Source organism: Gavia stellata, chromosome 6, assembly GCF_030936135.1.
Source record: "Gavia stellata isolate bGavSte3 chromosome 6, bGavSte3.hap2, whole genome shotgun sequence".
Classification (NCBI taxonomy): Eukaryota; Metazoa; Chordata; class Aves; order Gaviiformes; family Gaviidae; genus Gavia; species Gavia stellata.
Genome location: NC_082599.1, coordinates 5,957,347 through 5,979,982, shown reverse-complemented (window position 1 = coordinate 5,979,982; position 22,636 = coordinate 5,957,347). Strand labels below are relative to the sequence as shown.

The following is a 22,636-nucleotide window of genomic DNA, read 5'->3' as shown; positions in this document are numbered from 1 at the left end:
CAAAAAAGTACATTATTTCAGTCGTTAAAATAATCAGAGGCATACTGGAATCCAGTTTAACCACAATACCTGCCAGCACGGCTATCAATGCGTTAATCAGCTACAGGAAAATTAAGCTTGAATCCTGTAGGACAGCTGAGTTCTGCCAAAATATATCCATCAGCTCGCTACTGGAGGAGCGCTCCTGCAAAACCCCACACACAAGCACTGGTGATGTGTATGTGCTCACATACAGACACCTTTTTTCAGAAATTGTTTTCTCTAAATATATGTAGAAGAGGCAGACAATTAAAACTTGATCCTGTGTCAAAACCATCCTAAGGTCCAAAAAATAAGCTAATATATCTGGCATAGAAACACAGCAAGAATACTGTTTTCCAGGGTCTCTTCAAAGCAACATTCCAACAGCTGCCACGGCACCCTGCTGCCCCACACTCAGAAAACTGATTTTGAAAAGACAGTAAAAAAACCCCAAAATACTCTGTATGGGGGCACAAGCTGATCTAAGTCAGCCTATCAAATGTGCTGTTGCACCTCTCACCTCCTAAGTAGGGCAGCAAACCAATTAATAGCTGGATCACTGCCATGCCAATATTTCAAGTGCATGCAACCCTAAACCGCTTAAGCTTTTTTTGTTTTTACAAAAAAGCATCGAGTATCACATTTATTATGCTGCAATAGGAGAATCTGATTATATTTGAGCAGCCTATCATTTCACCTGGACTAACTGAAATATTCAGTTACACAACAGCTAATCATGAACAGAAGATAAGCTCAGAGATAAAAATAGGGAGAAAGACAGAGAGACCTTGTAACAGTTAATCAGCATGATTCATTTGTCAGACTGCCATAAAGAGCACCACCTGAAAAAGCCTTGAACTTCCCTCCAACAAGTCTTTTTAAGCAATAAAATCTCTTGGGTTGGTTTTGCTTTAGTTTTATTTCCAAGTCATTCATCAAACTCCTGCTAATCCCCAAATACACAGAGGAATCAGAGTCCAAATCGGGAAGAGGTGCAACATACCCTGTGTGTCACCCAGACAAGATTAGCCCGGGAGCGACCCCTCGCAGCACGTCAGTCTTGCTCCACTTCCATAAAAAAATGTGTCCAAGCAGATTCCTGTAGGACAGCTTCATCTGAAGGTTTCTGAGTCTGGCCCTCCGTCCTCAGCACACTGGCTGGTGCCCAGGTATTTAACTCATTTAACATGAGCCGGATCGCTAGGATTTCAAATCGTCATTGGGATCACCGTGCTACAGAGAAAACCACAAATGGGGATGGCGGCAGCTGGCACAGGAGAGACGGCCAGGGACAGGCACATGGCAATGAAGGCAGAGAGCTGCCAACTCTGAGATATGGGAGGCAGTGGTGATTTTGGAGGAAGACAGGGATCATTTGTAATCATTACCTTGGTATAGAGTGTTTCATGAAAATAAAACAGATTCTGCCTTCTCCTTTTTCTTTTCCATAAGGCCTCAGACTCTGTTCCCAACAGCCCTTGCAAGACAAATGCAAAACAAAAAAATCACTTTGGACAACGTGGGAGACCTAAGCATTTGTTGCTGAACAATGGCATCTATTCAAGTCTCAGCCTCACTCTGGCTGTTAATTAGGAAAGTAAACAAAAAAAATTATAATTTAGGCCTTCACTAGATATTTGGCTTTCTAATCTCCTCTAGAGAATACTGTCAAGCTACTCTCCTGTCCAAAGGAGGGGATTTACACTTCCGTGCAAAGCCAGCTCCCCAAACCTTAATTGGAAGCAGCATTAAGTTCAAGGCAGGCTTACGCAGAGTAAGATTCAGCAGCAGCAGAATTTCATTAAGCCAGTCTTCCACATGTTAACTTAATTTCCCCATTTAAGATGATGTATAATTTCAAAGTATCAAGCAGTTCCACTGTCAGACATACATTCTCTGATCTCACTGATGATTTATAGCAGTAACAAGCCGTCCCTGCTTCAGGTCAACAGCACCCACAAAATTACATCTGGGTCCAGATATTCATCCTTTGGGCTTTGCCACCAGCCTGCTTGTCCAACTTCAGATGTACTAATTACATTCATTTCACCCATTCTGTGTCTCTATCAAGTCATTTTCACCTAGGTGGAATACAAATGGAGTTGGGATATTTAGTGTAACCAGCTGAATGCTTTGCCCTGCAGGATGGCTGCTTGCTTCAGGTTGGTTGTTCCAGGTTTAACCAAAGCCCTTCAACTTCAACCCTTCACAGCTGACCTGTGCCTGGCCTGAAGCTCACCCCAACTGCAGCTGCCCCACATCGCAGACACTATATTCAGCAGCCCAGCCATCACCTGATGCAGTTTTCTTTAGAGACAGATACTTTAAGCTGACCCAGGGGACCAAAGTTTAGTTATTTTAAACACTTCCTCTCAGAGCACCTCTGGCATGACTGCAAAATTTCCACCTGCTTTTTGCATCAGGCATGACCAATATTATGACCCCTAGCATTAAGCAAAATGGGAAAACCATACAGATATTCCTATATACGAGGAAAGGTCCCATCTGCACTACAACTTTAAACTGTGTTCTTCTCAGCAGTGTACACACATCTGGATAAAATGCAAGACAGCACGATTAACTCCACTACAGAAACACATTTCATCCCTCAAAGGCATGTAAGCTTGCTCTCTGCCAACAGTTAAAAACCCATCTTTTACATCACAGGTAGGAAACCACACAACTTCCTTTCTGTGTCATGACTATTGCCACTTCTCCAAATTTCCCAGACTGCTGTGCCCCAATACAATGAGGTAATCCAAACTCTTTTTTTATGATAAAGCATCACACAATTGTCAGAGCTGCCCCAAAATACAGGGATGCAACACATGCAAAGCCGGTGACGCACAACTGCAACCTTAAGCTGTAGCAATGACACAGCTTTGATTTCTTTGCTGAAGTCCCCTAAATAAGGGCAAAATGCTTCAGACGAGCAGGACGAGAACGGTTGCAGCAAGTTTGGTTCAGCCTGTTTCCAAATGATTCAATATGAATCACATTTTCTTCAGACCAAGCAGTTTGAACTTTCTGTGAACATCGTATTTTTGCTGAGTGCAGTAAAAAAAAAAAAAACAAGACATGAATATATCCTCTATAACCTTTACCACAACTACTAGTTTTGCTGTTTTACTACAGCAAGTCAAATGGAGAAACACCTCTCTTTCAATACAGAAATCACTACGTGACACCTTCAGGAAAACTGAAATTTAACAGGTTACTGCTGCTTTAACATACATATTTCGGTTTCATTAGACCAGAAGATGAACTAAATCAGTCATGTAAATCAACCGCAATTCACAGATGAGTATGGCTTTGTAAATTACTTATGGCAAGGGTGAAAAATTACCGCGTAATCAGTGAGTAAGTTGGTCTGTTACTTTACTCTAACTTCCCAGAGCTGCCTGAAGTCTTGTCTCTAAAAAATGAAGTTAAACAGCTGTGAAATCAAAACTGCCTTCAATGAAGACAACCATTCTTGTTAAATCAGAATTTTAGAGACTGGAAAACGAAATTTGAGACTTCTTTCAGGGAAAAGAATTCCACCAGAATTTTTCCAACCATTTCTTGTTTTTTAACCCAAAACAACCTAAAAAAGCCAGTCAGTTTGACCAAAAATATGAAATAAATACTTGTTGGATTTTCTAATTAAAAAAACATTTTGGCAAGAAGAGTTACCTCTTCTTACGCAGCTATCATAAGAGGACAGAAACTTACTCCAGCACAGCAGCAGCAATGCTTATAATGGCATTGTACCAGAAGACAGCCAAGCTCACAAAATTCCCAAGAAAGAAGAGGCTGTTGTTCCCAGCAGCAGTCGGTGGCTGGGATGATGTATATTACCCACAAGTGGTATATTCTATTTCCAGCACATATTTAGGATTGCAAATCTCATTCTCTTTAACAGCAGAACATAATGACTTAGTATGCTCTCCTCCTGAGCTACACCACACCTTGACACCAGGGGAGAGGAAAACATGACTTAAAAATACCTCCCAAACGACACAGCAGCACAGAAACCCACACGTTTCATTCAGTGATCTATCAAATCACAGGCCATTAGTTAATTGAGTTTTGACTACAGAAGAAGTTTATCCATTAATTTTGTTTCCTTTTTTTTAATGAAATTACCCAAATTCAAATTTCATTATGTTGATCTTGCAGCTAGCCTTAAAAATAAAAAAGAAAGAACAGGGCTTGAAAGGCTCCTTATTAAATTGTTCAACACTTCTTATACAGTGCTCTTAGCAATTTGTAGCTCTGCAAGAAACAAAACCAGCTGAAGTTTTCCACCAACTACGCTTCACAGCTGGATGTTGACATTTGGAAAGAGGTTCTCTGTATCAGAACTTTCAATACCCCACAGTTTACCCGAACTTGGCCTAGTCATAGTATTTCCTAAGGCAGCAGCTACTATAGAGACATTTGAATTCTGAGTTTTGATTAAGCTCCCACCTTTATTTTCCTCTTTCCATGCTCTCACAGCTGGTTGTAGAATGAAACTGCATGTGCTCAACTGCTCTGTTTCAGCAACACACATTCTGGGACAAGATAAGAAAAAGAAAAATACCTGTGGATTTGTCCATTTTTATGCAGGTAGTCCAGCCCCTCCAGCACCTCCTTAAGGATTGTGGCTATACAGGGTTCATCCAGGACACCAGTCTTGTGTTCTCCTTTGGCCACAATGTGCTTTATAATATCCAAAACAGAGCCTAGAGAAAAGAGTTAAACACATTAGTTTAAACTAGAAGAATTGATTCACAGCTAAGTGTACTTTGTAATAACTGACATACAAGTCCAAGGAATTTATTGGGAGGGGAAGAAACAATGGTCAGGATCAGAGTCAGCAGCTGAAGCCTTTGCTGCAGGAAAGCAGAGACAATGATGAAAACCTCACACACGTGAGCCTTACAGGGGTGCAGATCCTCAAGGTGGGCTGTAAAATCCCTGCAGTCACAAGTAACTGAGAAGTTACTTGAACAAGTCAAAATGTAAATTGTACATACACGGGACTCTTGGAAGGTTTTTAAGTAGATACTGACGCTAGAGCTGTTTTAGTACTGAGTACTGGAGAAGCAGGAGGGGGAAATGGAAAAAGCAGGGGGCTGCCAGGACTCACAAGCTGATGGCAACAAGCTTGATAAAATTAGACTCTCTTTTTCAGCTCTTATAAACTCGATGCAGAAGAATAGCAAGAAAAATCTAATACATTAAGGGATGACACTGCCCTAAAAGAAAAAAGTGGACATTAAATAGAGAACAAATGAGGCTGAATCCTGACAATAAGTCAGTTCTTCACTGCGTACAAAACTGGAATAGCCTCGATCCTTCCCTAGAAACATCAAGCTTAGTCTCTCTCCCAACCATGGTGTGAATTACATCATCTTGCATGACAAACCACGCTTTATAGAGCAAACCACCTCTTTGAATTGCACCCAGGAATAAACGGAATCAATGACTAGTAACAGGCCTCTTGTGCAAGGTCCTGTTTTCATGATATATTGGGTACTGTATTTTTTGTATTTGCATCTGGACTGAAGAGAGTCTTCTCAGAACTATATTTTTATTGCTCCAGTATGGGATGTCTAAGCCTGTTTTCCAGGCCTGTGCTATTTAGCCCCTTCAAACTTGGGTTTCTATGGTTTAATAACTGGAGAGTCAGCTAGTAGGATTTTTACAGCTATGGACACAAAACAATGTCAGCAGTACTGGAAAGCTCTTAAAGAATAAGAAAAGCAGGCACAACTGCAAAGCACAAATTCCAGCCTTGATTGTCTTTGAACAGTAAGCTTACAGAGAAAGAACATACCAGTACTAACTCAGCTAGTTTAGAAAAGCTGGCATTTCATTCCTCCTAACTTGCAACCAAAAAAACCGTAACAGAATCAAAACATTTTGGTATCTGAAGAACAGTAAAAGCTGACAAGCTTACTCTCATGAATTTGGTCAGTGGGGAAATTACAAGTTCCACCTTGTAAATTCTTGAAGCAAGCAGAAAAATACAATGGAGGTTTCTGGGGCTTTTTTTCATCCTTAAGGTTCAAGTTGACAAAAAACAACTTCTACTTTTAAATTTATTTTATTAACCATCCTATTCGAATTTCTTGGCCAAAACAATCATGCAGACAGATTTTCACTTAGCAAAGTATTTTACTTTTAGATTCTCACATAAAAGCAAAAAGGCTGCAAGGTTCGAATCCAAACACCACATGGAAAGGCTGTTTTGCACACTTCAAACTACACAGGAAACAATTACATGGGTGCGCGGTGTCCCTTAGTTTGTACTGAGTTCATCTAACAGCTTGCTGCAGTCGGGAGAGTCACTGTTCCCCACTCTGCCCAGCTACACACTTTCCACCTTCTCTGGCCCACCAGCATCAGTGCTCATAGCGTACACCAAGCCAACCGCTAAATCCACCAAAAAAATAAACTGAGGGAAAAAAAAAGCAGCTATGTTTGGTTGGTAGTGAACATAACCTCTGAGCAGATAAGTTTCAGAGCCAATGAAGAGGAAAAGGAGGGGGAAAAAGGAGGGAGAACACATTTGTGAAGAGGGGAGGAAACCCCTTTTGTCAGCAGCAAGCAATTAGACCAGCTCCCTGGCTGCCCTGAACAGAACCTCCTGCTCCCTCTTCCCAAAAAGGCTTTCCTTGGTCCAGGTATTTGCAGAAGATATCATCTTAACACAGCAGATGCTAACAAAATAGAAAAAAATAAGGAGAATGAAAAAATATAGAAATGCAGTTGCATAACATCCCCCCAACATTTTATGCAAGAATACTCTTAGCAGTGTTAGGCCTTCATTTACCCTGTCCGAGCATGGAAACACACCCATCTTTAATGAGTTTTGAAATAGGTCTAAATTAGTTAGCCAAAGGTTTCACGCAGCTGTAACTCAGGTTGTTTTGACGTACGTTGGACTTCCTGCATAGGAGCAAGACTATCTTCACCAAAGAAAATTGTAAAACCCCAGATCTAAGAGTATGCTCCCCTTCACTGAAATCTCACCTTTAGGTTCTAGTGTCTAAGAAAAGGATCCTCTGTTGTGTGTCACGACGACTCACCTGGGATTTAGCCTGTCACGTATTCATATTTTAAAAGTACATGCTTACAAGCCTCAATGGTTCTTATTTTGGACTAGAATTTTTGCAACACCTAAGAAAAAACCCACCAAAAAATGCTTCACTTCCACTGTTCAGGTTTTTCCTCTCAAATGTGCCTTTATCTGGAGAACAAACTGTCACTTGTTTTAGAAGTCCAGTGAAAATATGTGGTTCTTCACGTACTCGTTTTGTCCTCTTTCCACCCACAACTCTGCTAGCAGACTTTGTTCAAAAACATTTCCCTTCTCCTGCAAAGGGCTTAGGGAACATGAGGAGGCAGATCATATGGTGCTCAAATTCATTCAGTCAAAAAATCCTGTATTTAGCCAAGTTAGAGGTTGTATTTAACCCAGAAAAGGGGGTGGGGGTTAGACAGATAACAGGGTATGCACAGAGCCAGCCTTCATTGTGAAAGGGCTGATTCACACCCATACTATATCTGCTCCCAGTCCAGCATGCCACTTTTTAAGCACATTTTTTAAAAACCACTTTCACTTTGAGTTGTTCAAAGAAGTGGAGGAATTTGCCAGTCTTCTACAGAAAGGAGAACAGCAAAAAGGCTATCAGCAAAATACTTAGTTCAGGAAAGAGCAGAAAAGCAACTAAGAGCTACCTTCCTGTTGAAGAAAGCATTATTTGGATCATCCCCACTTTGTTTGCACAGGGAAAAAAAAAAGTTTTGCTACTGGCACCTCAACACAATAAAGTTGTGATTTTTCCACCTCACAGATCAGTAAATTTGGAAGGTAGGTACTGACTCCTGACTCAGTTGTAACTTTGTAAAGCACAGCACCACAGGATACAAAGAACGAAGCCAAGTTGCATTTCCACACAAAGGTTTGCGCCGCATTTGAAACCTTCTGGCGTTCTGGCTCAGGAAGCCTGACATGGAGCAACCGAATACCCAGATCCCCAAACAGAAACAAATAGCTAAGCACAAAGTACTTAGAAAGCAGAAGCCATGGGGATTTCACTATTGAGGGAAACACTTTCTGCTAGAAGGTAGATACTGCATTGAATTTATCAGACTGATGCTGAAATGCAGTCGTTCCCAAGGATCTCAGTTAAGCGTGTGACGCACTTACTAGGGTAAGACCTCCGCTGCCTTAGGATGTAGACAAATTTTCTCACTTACACCAACTGCTTTACACTTGAACAAAAGATTAGTAGGTCAGAGCCTCATCCTTAGCCTATGGGGGAGAACGACAGTTTTGCACAAAGTGACCTGTTCCAATCCAGCAATACGTTAACTGCTAGAAATTAGCTGGAAAGTAATTCAGCTGAACTGGAACCAAGATCCAATCTACACAAGAACATGTGCTTTACAAACCCACCATCCTGTTTCAAAACACCAGCATGGTTCCTGATACTGCCAGTTTCTGAGCCAGCTTCCAAACCAGTTTAAGAGTAACTGGGGAAGTTAAGAGTACATCCGAACATAGTTGGATGTCTCCTTAAACGTAGTTTCAGTATAGATTTGTGCTCTATATGCACAAAGAGATTGAACAATTTGCAAGACAAACATCTCCCATAATCTAGCGGCCAGAAGATGAGGTTCACGTTGGAAATAAGGCACCCACTCTGTATTAGAGAACAGTTACAACATTTTCAAAAAAAAAATCCACTACAGGGTCTTTTCTTTTAAAGAAATCTTTGACTCCTCCCTAGAATATAGCTTCTATTTCAGACAATGCTGTGAAATGGTGTGTATTATACCTGGCCCTATGTTTGATTACAACAGTTCCCTCCTGATTTTTCTCATTAGAAATGCACGAGTAGAAGCTAAAGATTCACAGAACAGGAGGGTCAGGCTTAAGTGAGAAAGAAATTAAGTTTGGCTGAGGCTGAGTGGAAAGCTCTTCCAAGCCCAGAAGGGGAAGTATATCAGGAAAAGACAAAACAAGACAGAGGGAAGAGCCAGAACTAGACCCTAAATGTAAATATAAATAATGGTGTCATTAACAAGGATGTTTAAAGAAGTCTGGTGATGAGCAACTGATCTCAAAACCCAAGAGAAGACAAAAGAAAGGAGAGGATATTTAGAGATTGATGTGGAAAAAATGTGGCTATAAACAAATCCCTGCCCATCAAACATACACTGAGCAGCACACGAACAGGAAGCCTACAAGATATTGTGCAATCCTATAATGCATTTAGAATTAATCATCATCCATCATTAATTAAAGTGTCTCAGTATATTCTGACACCAATCACAAACTGTATTACGTCTACTTAGTAAAGCACAATCTCTTAGTGCAGATTGTACAGCGATTGAAAGTTAAATGGTTTTCGGCTCAAACTCACAAGCTTCCTAGTCTGCTCTGAAAGCTGCTAATGCAATAGCTCCTGTTGACAGCGAAAGTCACCAGGAACTAGCTGTACATAGACTTACCCTCATCTGATAAAACCCAACCTGCAACTATTGCAGGTCAAAAACAAACATACAGTGAGCAACTTTTTCTGGAGTCCTTATTGCTCACAGCAGTTCTGCAGCAGACAGACTAATGTCTGTCCAGCTGCACAAACTGAACAGATATCCCGTTGCTGCCTCCACTGCCCCCAGGAGTGAAGAGCAGGAAGCCCCACAGTTTGCCTTTCCCATTTTGTCATGGCAAGAGTATATCCGATTAGGCCTGACTCGATCCACAGAAGCCAGTTCCAACTTCCCAGAAGCAAGTAGTTTGATTTCTACCCATGACAGCAGTATCTGAGCAACGAAGACACAAGAAACCCATGAGCAGACCAATATCCTGAACTTGTAGAAGAGGGATATTCAGTTTTCGTATATTGACATCGGGCAGACCATTTGCAATGGGACTGTCTTAAAACCGAGTAAATGCCATACTGTCTTGCACCCCACACATGTACCCAGTAGAACTGTCTCCTTCAACACCCTGTACTATGTGCTACTCCAGCGTTTTGTTCGGCAGCAAAATGAGACTTAAGAGTTCCAGCACCGTGGTTCACCACCTCCCTGTTGTGCCAATGCATCTGCTTATGAAGCCATACTGTAAATGAGATCACTGCAGTAATTGGTAATCCAGTTTTCCAGGGTGGAGACCAAGCAGCCAGGAACTTCTTAAGCCAGCTTTGCTGCTGGAGAAAACTTTTGTATAATCGCACCCTTGGGGCAAGAAGTCCTAATTGTTCCACTGATTCACTTTCAACAGCAAGCCACCGCAAACATTGATGCTTCCTGTTCCAAATCCAGAGCGCATTTCTTTGACCTCACCTACATCAGCAAGCACGTGTAATGGCATTTAGGGAGCCTGCTTCTGATGTTCCTCCTCAGGAGAGGAAGAAAGTATCCACGTCAGCCATGCTGCTTAATGCTTCAGTGCATGGGGCTGAAGTGGAGAAGGGTATGAAAACCTGAGCAGAAAGGAAAGCTTGTTTAGAAAAATACTACAGATAAATGCAGGAATATTACGGGGGAAATTTTACATGCCCCCAGAGGCAAAAGAAATGTACAGCAGTGCTAGTTGCTGTGGGAACCACATCTTGCATGTTATACTATAACCTAAGTGACAGGACAAAGATACAGGATGAGTTAAATGCAAAGTAAACTCCTTTAAATCTGTCTGGCAAGCAGAGCAAGAAAGAACTTAATTTCCAACAAAAAAAAAAAGCAGGTAATGGTACCTGCATTGATTTGCCATTTAGAGGCCTGGCATAAATAGGCTGGAAAACAGTGCTGGGGATCACTACACAATTTTGTGACAATCAAGATCTGCCCCAAACCTGATGAACACTGATGCTGAACATGCTGCATCTTCGAGAACCGGGAACTGGCAGGATTCATTGGTGCTTCTTTTAAGACAGCGGTTTCGGTGAGCCTGATAGTCATCAGAGCCAAGAATTAAATCTGCATCTTGTCAGCCTCCAACAAACGGAGGAAGAAAATGCAAAAGGAACAGCTGCTTGGATTCAGTACTTCTGGGGCTGAGGAATACAGATAAAGCAAAAGAGCACTGAAGTAAAGGAAAGAACAAATTATACAAAACAAAGGAAAAGCCATCTAACTAGATTGCTGAGGTTTCTGGTTTTGAAGTTGCTTCTTAACCCTGGTTAAACCACCTCAGCACAGAGGGAAAGAAACTTCCACTTCTTGCCACCTTCCCTCTAGAACACTTGCTTGGATGTGTAATAGGACAAGATTAAGGCAGGAAGCAAGATAATACAATAAAGGGGGCAAAACAGCTTATTGCAGTTGAGACTGAGACATTTATAGGAGAAAATCTGAAGACAAATTATTTTTTCATGCTTCTCCTATAATAGTTAGGAGTGACAACATATCTACACATTCTGCATTCTGCAATCATGAATAGTCCCTATCATCTCCCGCTTCTGACTTATCCCATCCTTAATTGTTTGAAATTAAGTTGTGTCTCTACAAATAAAATAAAAAACCCTCCAGATGGACTCAAAATAGCACAGCTCTCTCCTACCAAAATAATTCAACATAAACACGAGGATTTCTAAGAACCTGTGGCTTACGCTTTGATCATAACTCACTGCTGGAATTAGGAGTGGCCAGATCAGAGATTAACACAGCAGAAGTAGAACAAGATGTCCTATCGCCCTGGTGGGGACCTAAGACTTGCCATACCTCCCTTCTGGTCTGGCTTGCTGAACTGCTGGCCAAGCACTTCATCAGATAATCAAGATCAAAGGTTGAAGTAAGAGGTTGATTAGATAATCTTAAAAACTTTTGGAAAATAAAAGGTTTAACTATTTCAAAACAGTAATCTCCTTAGCAGATTTTATTCGGAGCCTTCAAGGTGGCAGAAGATCTGAGAGCCCTGTCTGGAAATGTTTCAATATTTAAAGGATTTACACAGTTTAAAAATATTTTGGAGGTCTCATCTGCTGTAGACTAGGACAGTAAAATTTTTTGTGTGGTGTAGCAAGCCACCACAGACGGCTGTTTCATATGAGCAACTGTTTTGTAGAGCTAGCCACAGCCTTGGGTCACCTGTGAAATGAGAGCTCTTGTTAAAACCAGTGAGAATTTAGAGGAGCAAACAGGTCACAATCAGAAAAAGCACAAGAACAGAAGGACAGCTGCTCCTCTTCTTACTAAAAAGCCACGGGAGTTAGAGAGTGGGACTGGACTTCAGATGGCTTTAAAAAGGCATGAGTAAAATTCATGACAGGGGAATGCCAGCAAGGCGAAGAGCAGGTCGACAGCTGTCTAGAAATAGTCATTGGAGTTTAGTTTGGACTAACATTGGACCAAAAGGCCGGGGTGCCAAGTTGACATTGCTAAGCTTAGATCTCTACAAAACAGTTTCGTCATTGGAGGAAAGGGTCTGAAATTTCTACTGAAGGGAACAGAAACAGCAGCTACTTCACAAACCTGACTTGGGCACACATCACCAGATCTGAAAGAGGGTGTCAGACTAACTGGACACACCGGCACCTCTTGTCACTACCAGCTGGATATCATCACAGCCACGTTTCTGCCATCAGCAACAACTACGCTCTACATCTGCTTCGGCATCAAATCTGCCAGTTCAAACTGCTTTCAGCAGTAACTTCAACCAGCCTGTCTGACTTGGCTCTGACGCAGATTAGCAGTTTTACATGTTACTCCCCAACAGCTCACCAGTACATTACCTCCTCACTGCTGATGACTTTCAAAGGTGGAAAATTGTATCTTCCACCAACATGCTACTTGCAAAGCGGAGACAAATAGTTCCGTTTCAACAACAATGCCAGTCAGGCAATTAAGCTACCTTCAAGTGCACCGTCTGGCTGTTCAGAGGAGCAAGGCACTGTTATCAGACAGTAACGCTTCATAGATTTAGAGTATTTTCCCTTAAAGACGTTTCTAAAATACTTGCATATATGACTAGGTTAAGATTTCAACAAAATGACTGCAAACAGAAAATAAATTAAACTGCACTTACAACAAGAACAAAAAAAAGGCTTGCATTACAGGCCAGTCTGTCTTGTGGGCTGTTTATCAAAGTAATAAGGTCAGTGTAAGTAGGCTGAAATTAAAACTAGTTTCAGCCTGAAAACACATGCCAGCATAGACTGACACTGATGGAAGAGAAGCAATAAGATTCTGAACTTTTAGCCAGACGAAATTCTCAAGTACAAAAGCCACAATCAAGATACAGAATGGACATTAAAACAGATTTCATATGTGCTTACTGGGATGTACAAATCTCAGTCTGTGCTCTCTGAATAATTAGATGGAATGAAAGAGTTAGGCTGCACGCTATTATTCCCCACCCCACCCCCCCTCTTTCTGGTTTATAAAAACAGCTCAAAGGTTTTTCCTGTTGAGAAACTCAGACCATTATTTTTCCCACTGGATGACAGATGACCACAAACCTAGCCACTTTATTGCTGATAAGAAGTAAGCTGAAAGGAATGAGAAGCAGTTTTTAAAGTGTCTCTTGTTACATAAATCACTCAGCCTAAAAACAACTGGAAATAGTCTCATTAAAAGTGAATGAAAAAGCTCTTCAGTCAGAAAGCTCCAATACACAAGTTTCTTCCCCCACCCTCAAGATTGTCCTATGAGATGCAAAAATGAGATTTCTGAAGTACAGCCATGAAAAAAGTATAAAGTAAAAACAGCTGAAAAATACCTCTCAAGGTACCCTCCTGCATAAAAAGCAGTGAAAGGTCATTCTCAAAGCCTTTCTATTTTAGCAATTACCCCCTCCCTCAAATGATTCATTTTAAGTGAGAAAATTTAACACTGGCTCATGGAGATGGGGGGGGTGGGGGGGGTGGATTACACTGCTACTAGTCCGTCTTTTATTGTATGAGCCTAGTCTTTAACATACACAACAGAGTAAGAAGCAGTGAGATTTCATAGCACTACTTTAGTGAAAGTACCCCACTTAATGCCAGAGCTGCGCAAGGGTCAATTATCAGTCCGTATAACGGAGAAGCCCATTCAAAGTGAATATTAAATGACAACCAGGTCGTCATTCACACCACCAAGAGGGTGGTTCTGAAGCAATGATTATTTTCCCAGAAATTTTCCAGTGTGGTCTTTACATTTGTGGTGCCTTGATAATGAAAAGATGGTCCATAAGGAACCTCATTTTTTTGCAGCTTTACACAAAAAACCACCCACACAAAAATGAGGACAACAGAAACAACCTTTGGAGGTTCAACGATGAGCCTAATCCTGACTTGGTTCTGACAGAAAACTACTGTGAAAATACTAGCTAAGGCAGCTGTGCATTTTCTTCAAAGAGGTTGTGTACTCTCCTGAAAAAGGCCAAGAACATTGCTGCTGCCTCTCCTGCACCCCTGAAATGCCATTTCCTCATGGTGTGGAAACCTTCCCAGAGATATACTTTTTATACACACAGCAAAACTGCTTGCAGTAAGCTTGCAGGGGATTCTTTTCTACACACAAACAGCCATCATATCTTTAATGACCTGTTAGGTGTCCCTCCAAGAAAAGAGAGGGTATTGCTTAATGGCATATGAGACATTAAAAGCCCTTTAAGACAGACTTAAGTTGGCATGAAATTTGATTGCTCCCAAGAGAACTGCTAAAATTGTCCAAAGACGATCTTCAAAGACACATGTTTTATGGTCATTGTCAAGCTCTTGTGGAGAAAGCCAACAGGTTTAGCCAGATTTTTCCACATCATCTTCTGGCATTTTACAGTCCTCAGTATTAAGCCAAGAACAGAGAAGCTAAGAAGTTTCTTCAAAAAAAGCAAGAAAACAGGGGGGTTTCAGCTTTCAATTTGTTTTCACTGGAGTGCCAGGAAAATCAAGTCTTCCTAAAGACAGGCCTAAGATTTAGCAACAGTCCTGTGTTATCATCCAGAACTTGATTCCATTTCTTGCCTCGACTGTAACTTAGACAGGGATCCTGGAAAATATTATGACATCAAATAAAGCACTACTGATAAGAAGTTTTCAAACTTTCTCTCAAAAAAAAGCTATTTCTCCAGTGTCTGAGAGAATAAATCCAGAAAGGGGAACTTTCCCTGGCTCTGTGTTAACTAGGCGGTAATTTGAAATTGCCCCAAGTATTCCCAGTTATTTTGTCAACCAGAACAAGTGGACAAAGTAATCCAAGCTCTGAGGATTGACACTATACAAAAATCAAGCTACACCCACACTGATGTTCTCCCTTTTTAAGGCCATACATTGACATTATAGGAGTAGCTCTGCTGAAAATAGAGGTGATGTAAAGTTCCTCACAAGGGCAGCCAACATGTAAATAAGCTAAAATCAATAGAATGGCTGGTTACCAACAAGCCATCAGCACCATGCAGACCTCCAAGCTGCAAGGGAGAAAAAGGTCAAGGAACAAGCCTTACAAGAGGATTTGCAATTCTCATGATAAAGCTAGTGGAAACCGTTGGGCTCAGCGGGGTTAGCTGCATATGTCTCTAGTTCAAATGCTTACCTAAGGCTTACAGAGCAAGATGAAGAAACTTTTGTTAACATGACCTGAGAAGCACCATTTCAGATCCAACATTTGAGAAGATGACAGTGAGATTTATTTTCTAGAAGTTTAAGATGGTTTCAACTACTACATCTGCACTTAAGTTTCTCTTGTCGATGTCTGAAGTCATACATTGCAGTTTTCAAATACTCAAGTGAGTCATTCAGCAAACACATACAAAATAACTCTATGAAATACTGTCAAATATACAAAACAGGAGGGGAAAAAAAAGCTAGCACAGTCATGTAGTTAGGTGTTACTACTGATTACATAACATGAGAAGCTATTTCTGAGCCGAATGGGTTAAAGTTAAATATTGTTACTCAAATGTCTTAATTCACAAGTGGGAAGCTTAAGGAGGTAAACAAGGGAAAGGTAAAAAGCTGTATTCCTTTAGGGGAAAGAATTTGGACCACTCACCTCCACTAAGTAACTTCATCACCAGCCAAAGCTCATCTTTCACCACGAATGATGTGTAATAAGATACAATGTTGGGGTGATGGCACTGACTCATGGCTTGAATTTCTTTCTGTAGAGAAAAAGAAAACATTAGCAATTGGACCCCTTCTTCAAGACACAATGTTCAAAGAGGGTGCAAAGAAAAAGGATACCTAGAAGCTAAACGTAAAAAATCCAGAAATACTCTTAACACTCAGCCTACATCATACTAGGGCCCAAAGGTACTTTAGGGTACTCTTCCTGTCTGTGTAGAAGAAAGAAAAAGTTGACCAAAAACCCCTTGGCAAGGGCAACAAATTGGTCATATCCAAAACACCTGCACGCAGCTACAACAGAATATTCCTGAAAATTCACACCAATTTGTTACCTAAATTCATGCTGACTCCTCCTTTCAGTGAGACATGACACAACAGATGCTTAATCTGTTGAAGATTATCATTTGGATGAGAAAGGGAAATATTTGCCTCTGGGAAAAAAAAAAGGCCTCTTACTCCTAATGTTTCTTCCCAGCAGGAAAGCAGATGGCTTAGCCCAATCAGGTTGAAGGCACAAAGAACAACTATGTCTTTTGTCATATTGGAAGAAGAGGGAAATCAGTTTGAGATTAGCAAGTCATTAGCTACTACAGATGGAGTACAGTATGAAATATGCTCAGATATTAAATTGTATGAGTTTTGACCATGCTTATTCTTAGATTTGGTTATGGGTTAAGAGTTGAGGTTTTCCAGGTTATGGGGGGAACACCACTACAGAAAGCATTGACTGATTTTTCATCATGCAAGCACAAATCACCAATTTGGACAGAAAGCCTCACCGTTTCTTGACTGTCCATAGACAAAAGCCATCCATTAAGCCAAGCCTGGCACCCTGCACTACACCCAGCTGGGCCTTTGTGCTTCAGCCAAACTGGTAGCTTCAGCCAAGCCTCCCAACCTGTCAAATTGTTACCTCCAGCATCACCCACACCAGACACTCATCCCCTGATATCCTGAACTCTGCTTTCAACTAAGACATTCCTTCACTGAACATGTGGATGCCACCTAGCAGTATTAGGTTAACGGTTGGACTTGATGATCTTAAAGGTCTTTTCCAACCTAAACGATTCTATGATTCTATTCTACTTTTCAAAGGTTTTATCACTGCTCACTGTCAGCCCCCTCCCCATGACACAGACTCAGGCAAGCGCCATAATCCCAAACACACAGGGAAGGAGGAGAGCAAGGGCCTTGCACACCCTGATCCTTTCCACCCTCTAAGCACAAGACCTTACTGGTACCAAAGTACAAGAGAAAGCTCTGAGAAGTATTCACCTATGTCTAGGACACCCCACGGATGCAGCATATTCTTCTCCTGCTCATGTACAAAGCTCTGCTTGTGACTGAGTACAGAGTAAAGGCACATTGCTTCCCCCTTGGCAAGGGTTTCGCTGGCAATCACAGATACAAACAAACATGCTAATGTTGATTTATCCACTTGAATACTGCTTTTCAGGGAATAGGTGCATTTGAGCAATCAAACACAATTGGTTCCTCTTTCTGCTTCCCCAGAAGAAGCACCAACTTTCCAGGAAACTCCAATAACCAGATTAAAGAAGAATCCTTCTAAACAGGAAAGGATATTTGAAGAGTAGGCTATTCATCTCAGTGTAGCATACTCGTTGACTAAAAACCACTCCATGAAAATAAATACAGCCTGAAACAATATCCTCCGCTTACTCTGACAGCTCCAGCTCCCTTCCTTACAAACACTTGCTTGTGTCAAGCTATTTTTCAAAAAGGAAATAAATCAGCACTTTTGGAATTTTCTAACACCTTCTAACTAGGCTTCTTCACAATGCAGGAAAACCCCTCGACAGACAAAGCTGGCAACAAAAATGTTCTTTTTATTTCCCTGTTTCAAACTTCTACCAGGGGATGGATGGGAACCAGGGCCCTGGAAAACACAGGTCAGATTCAGTGACTGGTTTGTGCCTTCTGTCGTGCTCCTTGCACAAAACCCTACTGGGTGGGAAGCTCTGGGCTGCTGTCTATAAACATAAGTGCAACACTTGATTCATGCAACCTCTCCAAAACTCATTGAACTCAGAGTTTGGAATTCATTTGCTTATCCTAGGATCATTTTGGACTTGCTCAGACCACTGGACTGAGCCCCTGGTTAAGGGATCCATAAACCTGACACAATCTTGGTCCCTGAGCCTGAAATTAGCACTCAGTCTAAAGCTCTACATTAAAGAATATTTTTTTTCTTTTAAACATGCAGGCGAATTCAGGTGCCCAACTTCTCTCTCTGACAATTGGAAAAACCACACATGCACAAGTGGCATCAGAGGAAGCACAGGTGGAAAGAAGCAACCAGGATGCTGACTGGTTAATCATCCCATCAGCCAGACCTGCCCTAAATCCACCATTCTCAGAAATTATATAGAGGAGCTGGTTTTATCCTTTCTTAGCTAGACCGCTCAAAATATTTTGAGCCAGCTCCCTGGGAGATCAAAGAGTAGCATAAGAAATATACACAAACACTGCATATTTTATATATATTACTGTATCCCACTGGAATTCAGGAGATGGTGAGACAAAGTCTGAACCAAGTTTACTTAAAAGCCTAGACCTGGATCAGATCTTTGCCACTCAAGCAGCTCTGTACTACAGCATTTTGCAGGTACTCCGTGACACTTAGTTACTATTTTATTATCTTCCAAGAACTTCCTCTCTCAGTCTGCTCCCCAGGCTGGGAAGCACAGTTTAAAAAAAAAAGCTCAAAGTGTGTCATACGCTTTGGTGCACAAAGAGGGAAAACAAATAATCACAGACCTGATCTATGCAACTGAACACCTCCACCAGCTAGTGGATGTGTAACACAGGCAGATTAAACCATTTCTCACACAATGTAGCACAGCTCTGAATAATTAATTGCATCATAGCCCATGATTTCCAGTGCTTTTACATTATTTCCAATAAGAAAGAGCAGCAGCCAGGCAGACTTCCCCTCTCCCCCACAGACCCCCACCTCATTTTCAACAGTGTTCTAGGCCAATCTCACACCAGCTACAAAGCTTCATTCTTCAACCCCATAGAGGGTACCAACATCCTAGAGGCTCAATGCATACAATTGTTTTAACTGATCGTGGTAAATCACAGTGGGCTTTGCAGTTAAAATGCTTCCTCGCATAACTGAAACCAAGCCAATTCTGTTGTACATACAACAGCCTGTGCTAGTGCAGTACAAACGCAAGGGCTGAAGAGCTGTAGTTAGGGCAGGAATCCCAGTCAAGGATCACCAGGGAGCTCTGCTCAAAAGCATACTTACAGAAAAAGGGAGCAGGACGGGATAAAATGCAGCACCAGCCCTTCTGTGTGTAGTAAGCATGGCTTTAATACTATTTCCAAAGTTTTTCAGAGAGTTTCTGCTCTTCAAACATGACAAAGTAGAGCAGGCAGATATTTCCTCTCCCTAATAAGACTGCTATCCCCAAATTACGCAAAGATGACGTAACTGACTTACAACTGTGCTCCCCTCATTTTCACTAGCTTCAAAACTATATTGGAAGACTCCTAATAAAAATCTCAGCGATTTCTACACCTCTGTAATAATGTCAGTGCTAAACATTAGAACTTATTTGGGCTGCTATATACAAGTTTTAAACTGGAAACATTGCTTTATTCTCGCTCTGCCAACAGTCATGGGTCACTTAATAGAGACCCCTCAAACCATCTGCAGATCCAGTGGATGGCAGACAGCTCTTCCAGCTTATGCACCGACACCCCTCACACTAGATGGCTTCAGTTACGAGACAGAGCCTTACTGCCAATTCCCCATTTCAGGATCCATAAATTACACTGCCTTCTGCTCAGCTATAGAAAATGAATTACCAATAAAAACATGTCTAGACACAGGCAATGGTTTGGAGATGGCTACATGCTCACCCTGGGCTAGATATTAAAAATATCTGTACTGTCAAATACCAAAAGCAAATAGACCGGGATTAGCTATAAAGGCCTCCCTGTCTTCCATTAAGGGTTCTGACGAACGTTTTCAGTACTTCTGCAGGCAATAAAAGAAGCATTTCAAGGCTTACAAAACACTAATAAAACTGCTGTGAAGTATAATTTAGAATCATAAGAAACCTATTAGTCAGACATACTTCTGGACATCTGCTATTGTGGAAGTGGGTTTATTTGCCCATTGACATACAACTGAAGTTTGCGTTAACAGGAGCAGAGATACAAAGCAGGTAAGGCTGCGTTTAAGCTACCAGCTGAACTTTCTTACTGGTATTTTCCGTTCACATCATCACCTTCTACTCTTTTATATTTATCTGTCCCTGAGGCATGTTTCAAAGACACTTGCTCTCAAATACATGGGTGAAAATCATGCTTTATTTTGTTTTACTTCCTACATGTTGACACGAACTCAAGAGATACAATACAGCAGCAGTATGCTTTTATGTGCTACCTGCAACTTCAGAGGAATCCAGAAAGCTGTCAGCTTGGCTACCCTATTCGAAGGCGAAGGCAATCACGACCATAAGAGAATGGAGTAGGTAAAGCACGCCCGGGGGGTAGGAAATCAAAGCAGGTCAGATGTGATCTGCCCCTTGAATACACCAATGCTTCAACTATGGCTGGCAAAGAACTTATCTCTCAGCTGAAATCTCAAGCTGTAACACATTAAAGCTGCTCTTCATCCTTTTAAAGCAGGATTTAGAGCTCCGGTCCTACAGGCAGCCATAACTGTTCAAATGTCACTCTAAGTGAAATTCTAATGGTTTAGCTAAAAGATTGTAAAATTGAGAATATTAACTCATTCCCCTTTTTAAACAGCAGCACAAGAAATCCCACTTTCTTCTACCACAATCATGCTTGAGAGACATTTTTTGAAGGAGTTAAAAGAGCACAAAGCTCAAAATCAGAGATTCTGATCCAACTTCCATCTCTGGATTATCCAGTTCGACTCCTTACCTCAAGATACGGCTACAGGAGATAGACTGGCCTGAGTAAAAAGGGGTTAGATTAGCCCATCCAGAGCAACAGTGGAAAAGAAAAAATTCTTAAAGGGATAAAAAGTCTTCATCCATAAATTAATCTTAAGTGATGGGAATAAACCACTGCCGTGGCAAGTCATTCAGAAGTTGCTCATTTCAATGGCTATTCTTCAGCATCATTCAGTGTTCGTTCCTTCTTTCAAAGTCTGCAGTATTAGTGACAAAGTACTGAAGGAAGCAGATGTTTAAAACTTATGGTGTAGCAATTCATACATGCCCATTTTTTATTGGTTTCAGCCACAAAGCAAATGGCGACTGATTCATCTCACAGACACAAGCAAAGCCAGCTTTATCCACATCACCAACTAACCTATCACAGACCTTTACAGTTGTTGAGATCAATACCCAGTGTTTACGGCTCAAGAATGCCTTAAATTTGTTATTAGTTCACGCAGTCAATTGCAAACTCTCTAAAGTTATTTACATGCACCATCTCACCCTCATCCAGTCCAAGTGAAGGAATACATTCTACATTCAGGGTTTCACCCACCATTAATCCTGATGTTCATACTGAACTTTACAAAAAAAAAAAAACAACTTCAACCAGCACAGCAATTAAGATTTCTGTTGTTGCTGCTTTGAGAAACAATACAACCAACCTGTACCCAGCTTAGGTTTAAGTCTTCTGTAAAGATGCAATCCCATCATACGAAGAAACACATTAACACAGCATATCAAATAACCATGCAGAAGCCACGTATTATACATCAGACTCTCTGGCACTGACACTTGGGGACTTTTTCCCCTGGAGCAAGTCTAAAGGTCCTCAGGACTGGAAATGGAATTATAATGGCAATTCCCATAAGATGACAGGCATGGATGAAACGTCTGTACTACTGCTACAGCAGTCTGCTACTTTGTTCCCAACAACCTTACAGTCTGGTTAATCCACTTGTAGGAAGTGCTCTGTCAGATCAAAGCCAGTTCAATATCCTGCCCAAGTCTTCAAAAGAAGGTGTAAAACCCTTTAACAAGCAGTTACACAATCATCTGCCCAGAGGGAAGACTTCTGACTAAGCCTGGGCAGTTAACAGTTGGCTTATGCCTTAAACCAGGGGAGTTCATAATCCTTTTTTTAAATCCTATCTAACTTAACCTTCTCAACTATAGGTTGATTTATTTAATCTCACGCAATGTTTGACCTCCGTTTACTGCCTTACTGGCAGTAAGCTCCCCAGGTTAACTCCATGAAATTCAAAAGGACATTTCTTTTTATTGCAGTTAAACTTGTTCCCTCTGCTTCCTTAACTGCCCTCTGCCACAGCAGTGGAAAAGTAGTACCTTCACTTCACTCCTCTTGTGTGTAGACCCATCAGGCTCAGTCCTATCAGCCTCTGGACTAGGAAGAGTTTGGAGTCTTTTCTTAGGAGCAGCAACATCACATCTCCCATGCTCCTTCCTGAACCCGTTGCCTGTTGAATCACTCTAGGAACTAAACAGGCAGCAGTTCCCCCCAAGGTGGGAAAGCCCAATGTGAAATACCCCACAGCTTATGTTCCCCTCTCTGCCATTCAACATTCCTACTAACTGTTAAGCTGACAACTCACATCATCTGCTACTCAAAGCATGGAG

At 41.3% G+C, this 22,636-nt stretch overlaps 1 protein-coding gene across 1 annotated transcript in view; it reads right to left on the bottom strand.

Moving 5' to 3' along the window:
- The window catches only part of OXSR1 (oxidative stress responsive kinase 1), a 94,025-nt gene that overhangs the window by 47,324 nt on the left and 24,065 nt on the right, over positions 1-22,636 (bottom strand). The window contains exons 3-4 of the mRNA XM_059818477.1: positions 15,982-16,090; positions 4,589-4,730 (exon numbers count right to left, since the gene is read on the bottom strand). Coding sequence (XP_059674460.1) covers positions 4,589-4,730; positions 15,982-16,090 — 251 coding nt within the window. The remainder of the gene's footprint in view (positions 1-4,588; positions 4,731-15,981; positions 16,091-22,636) is intronic.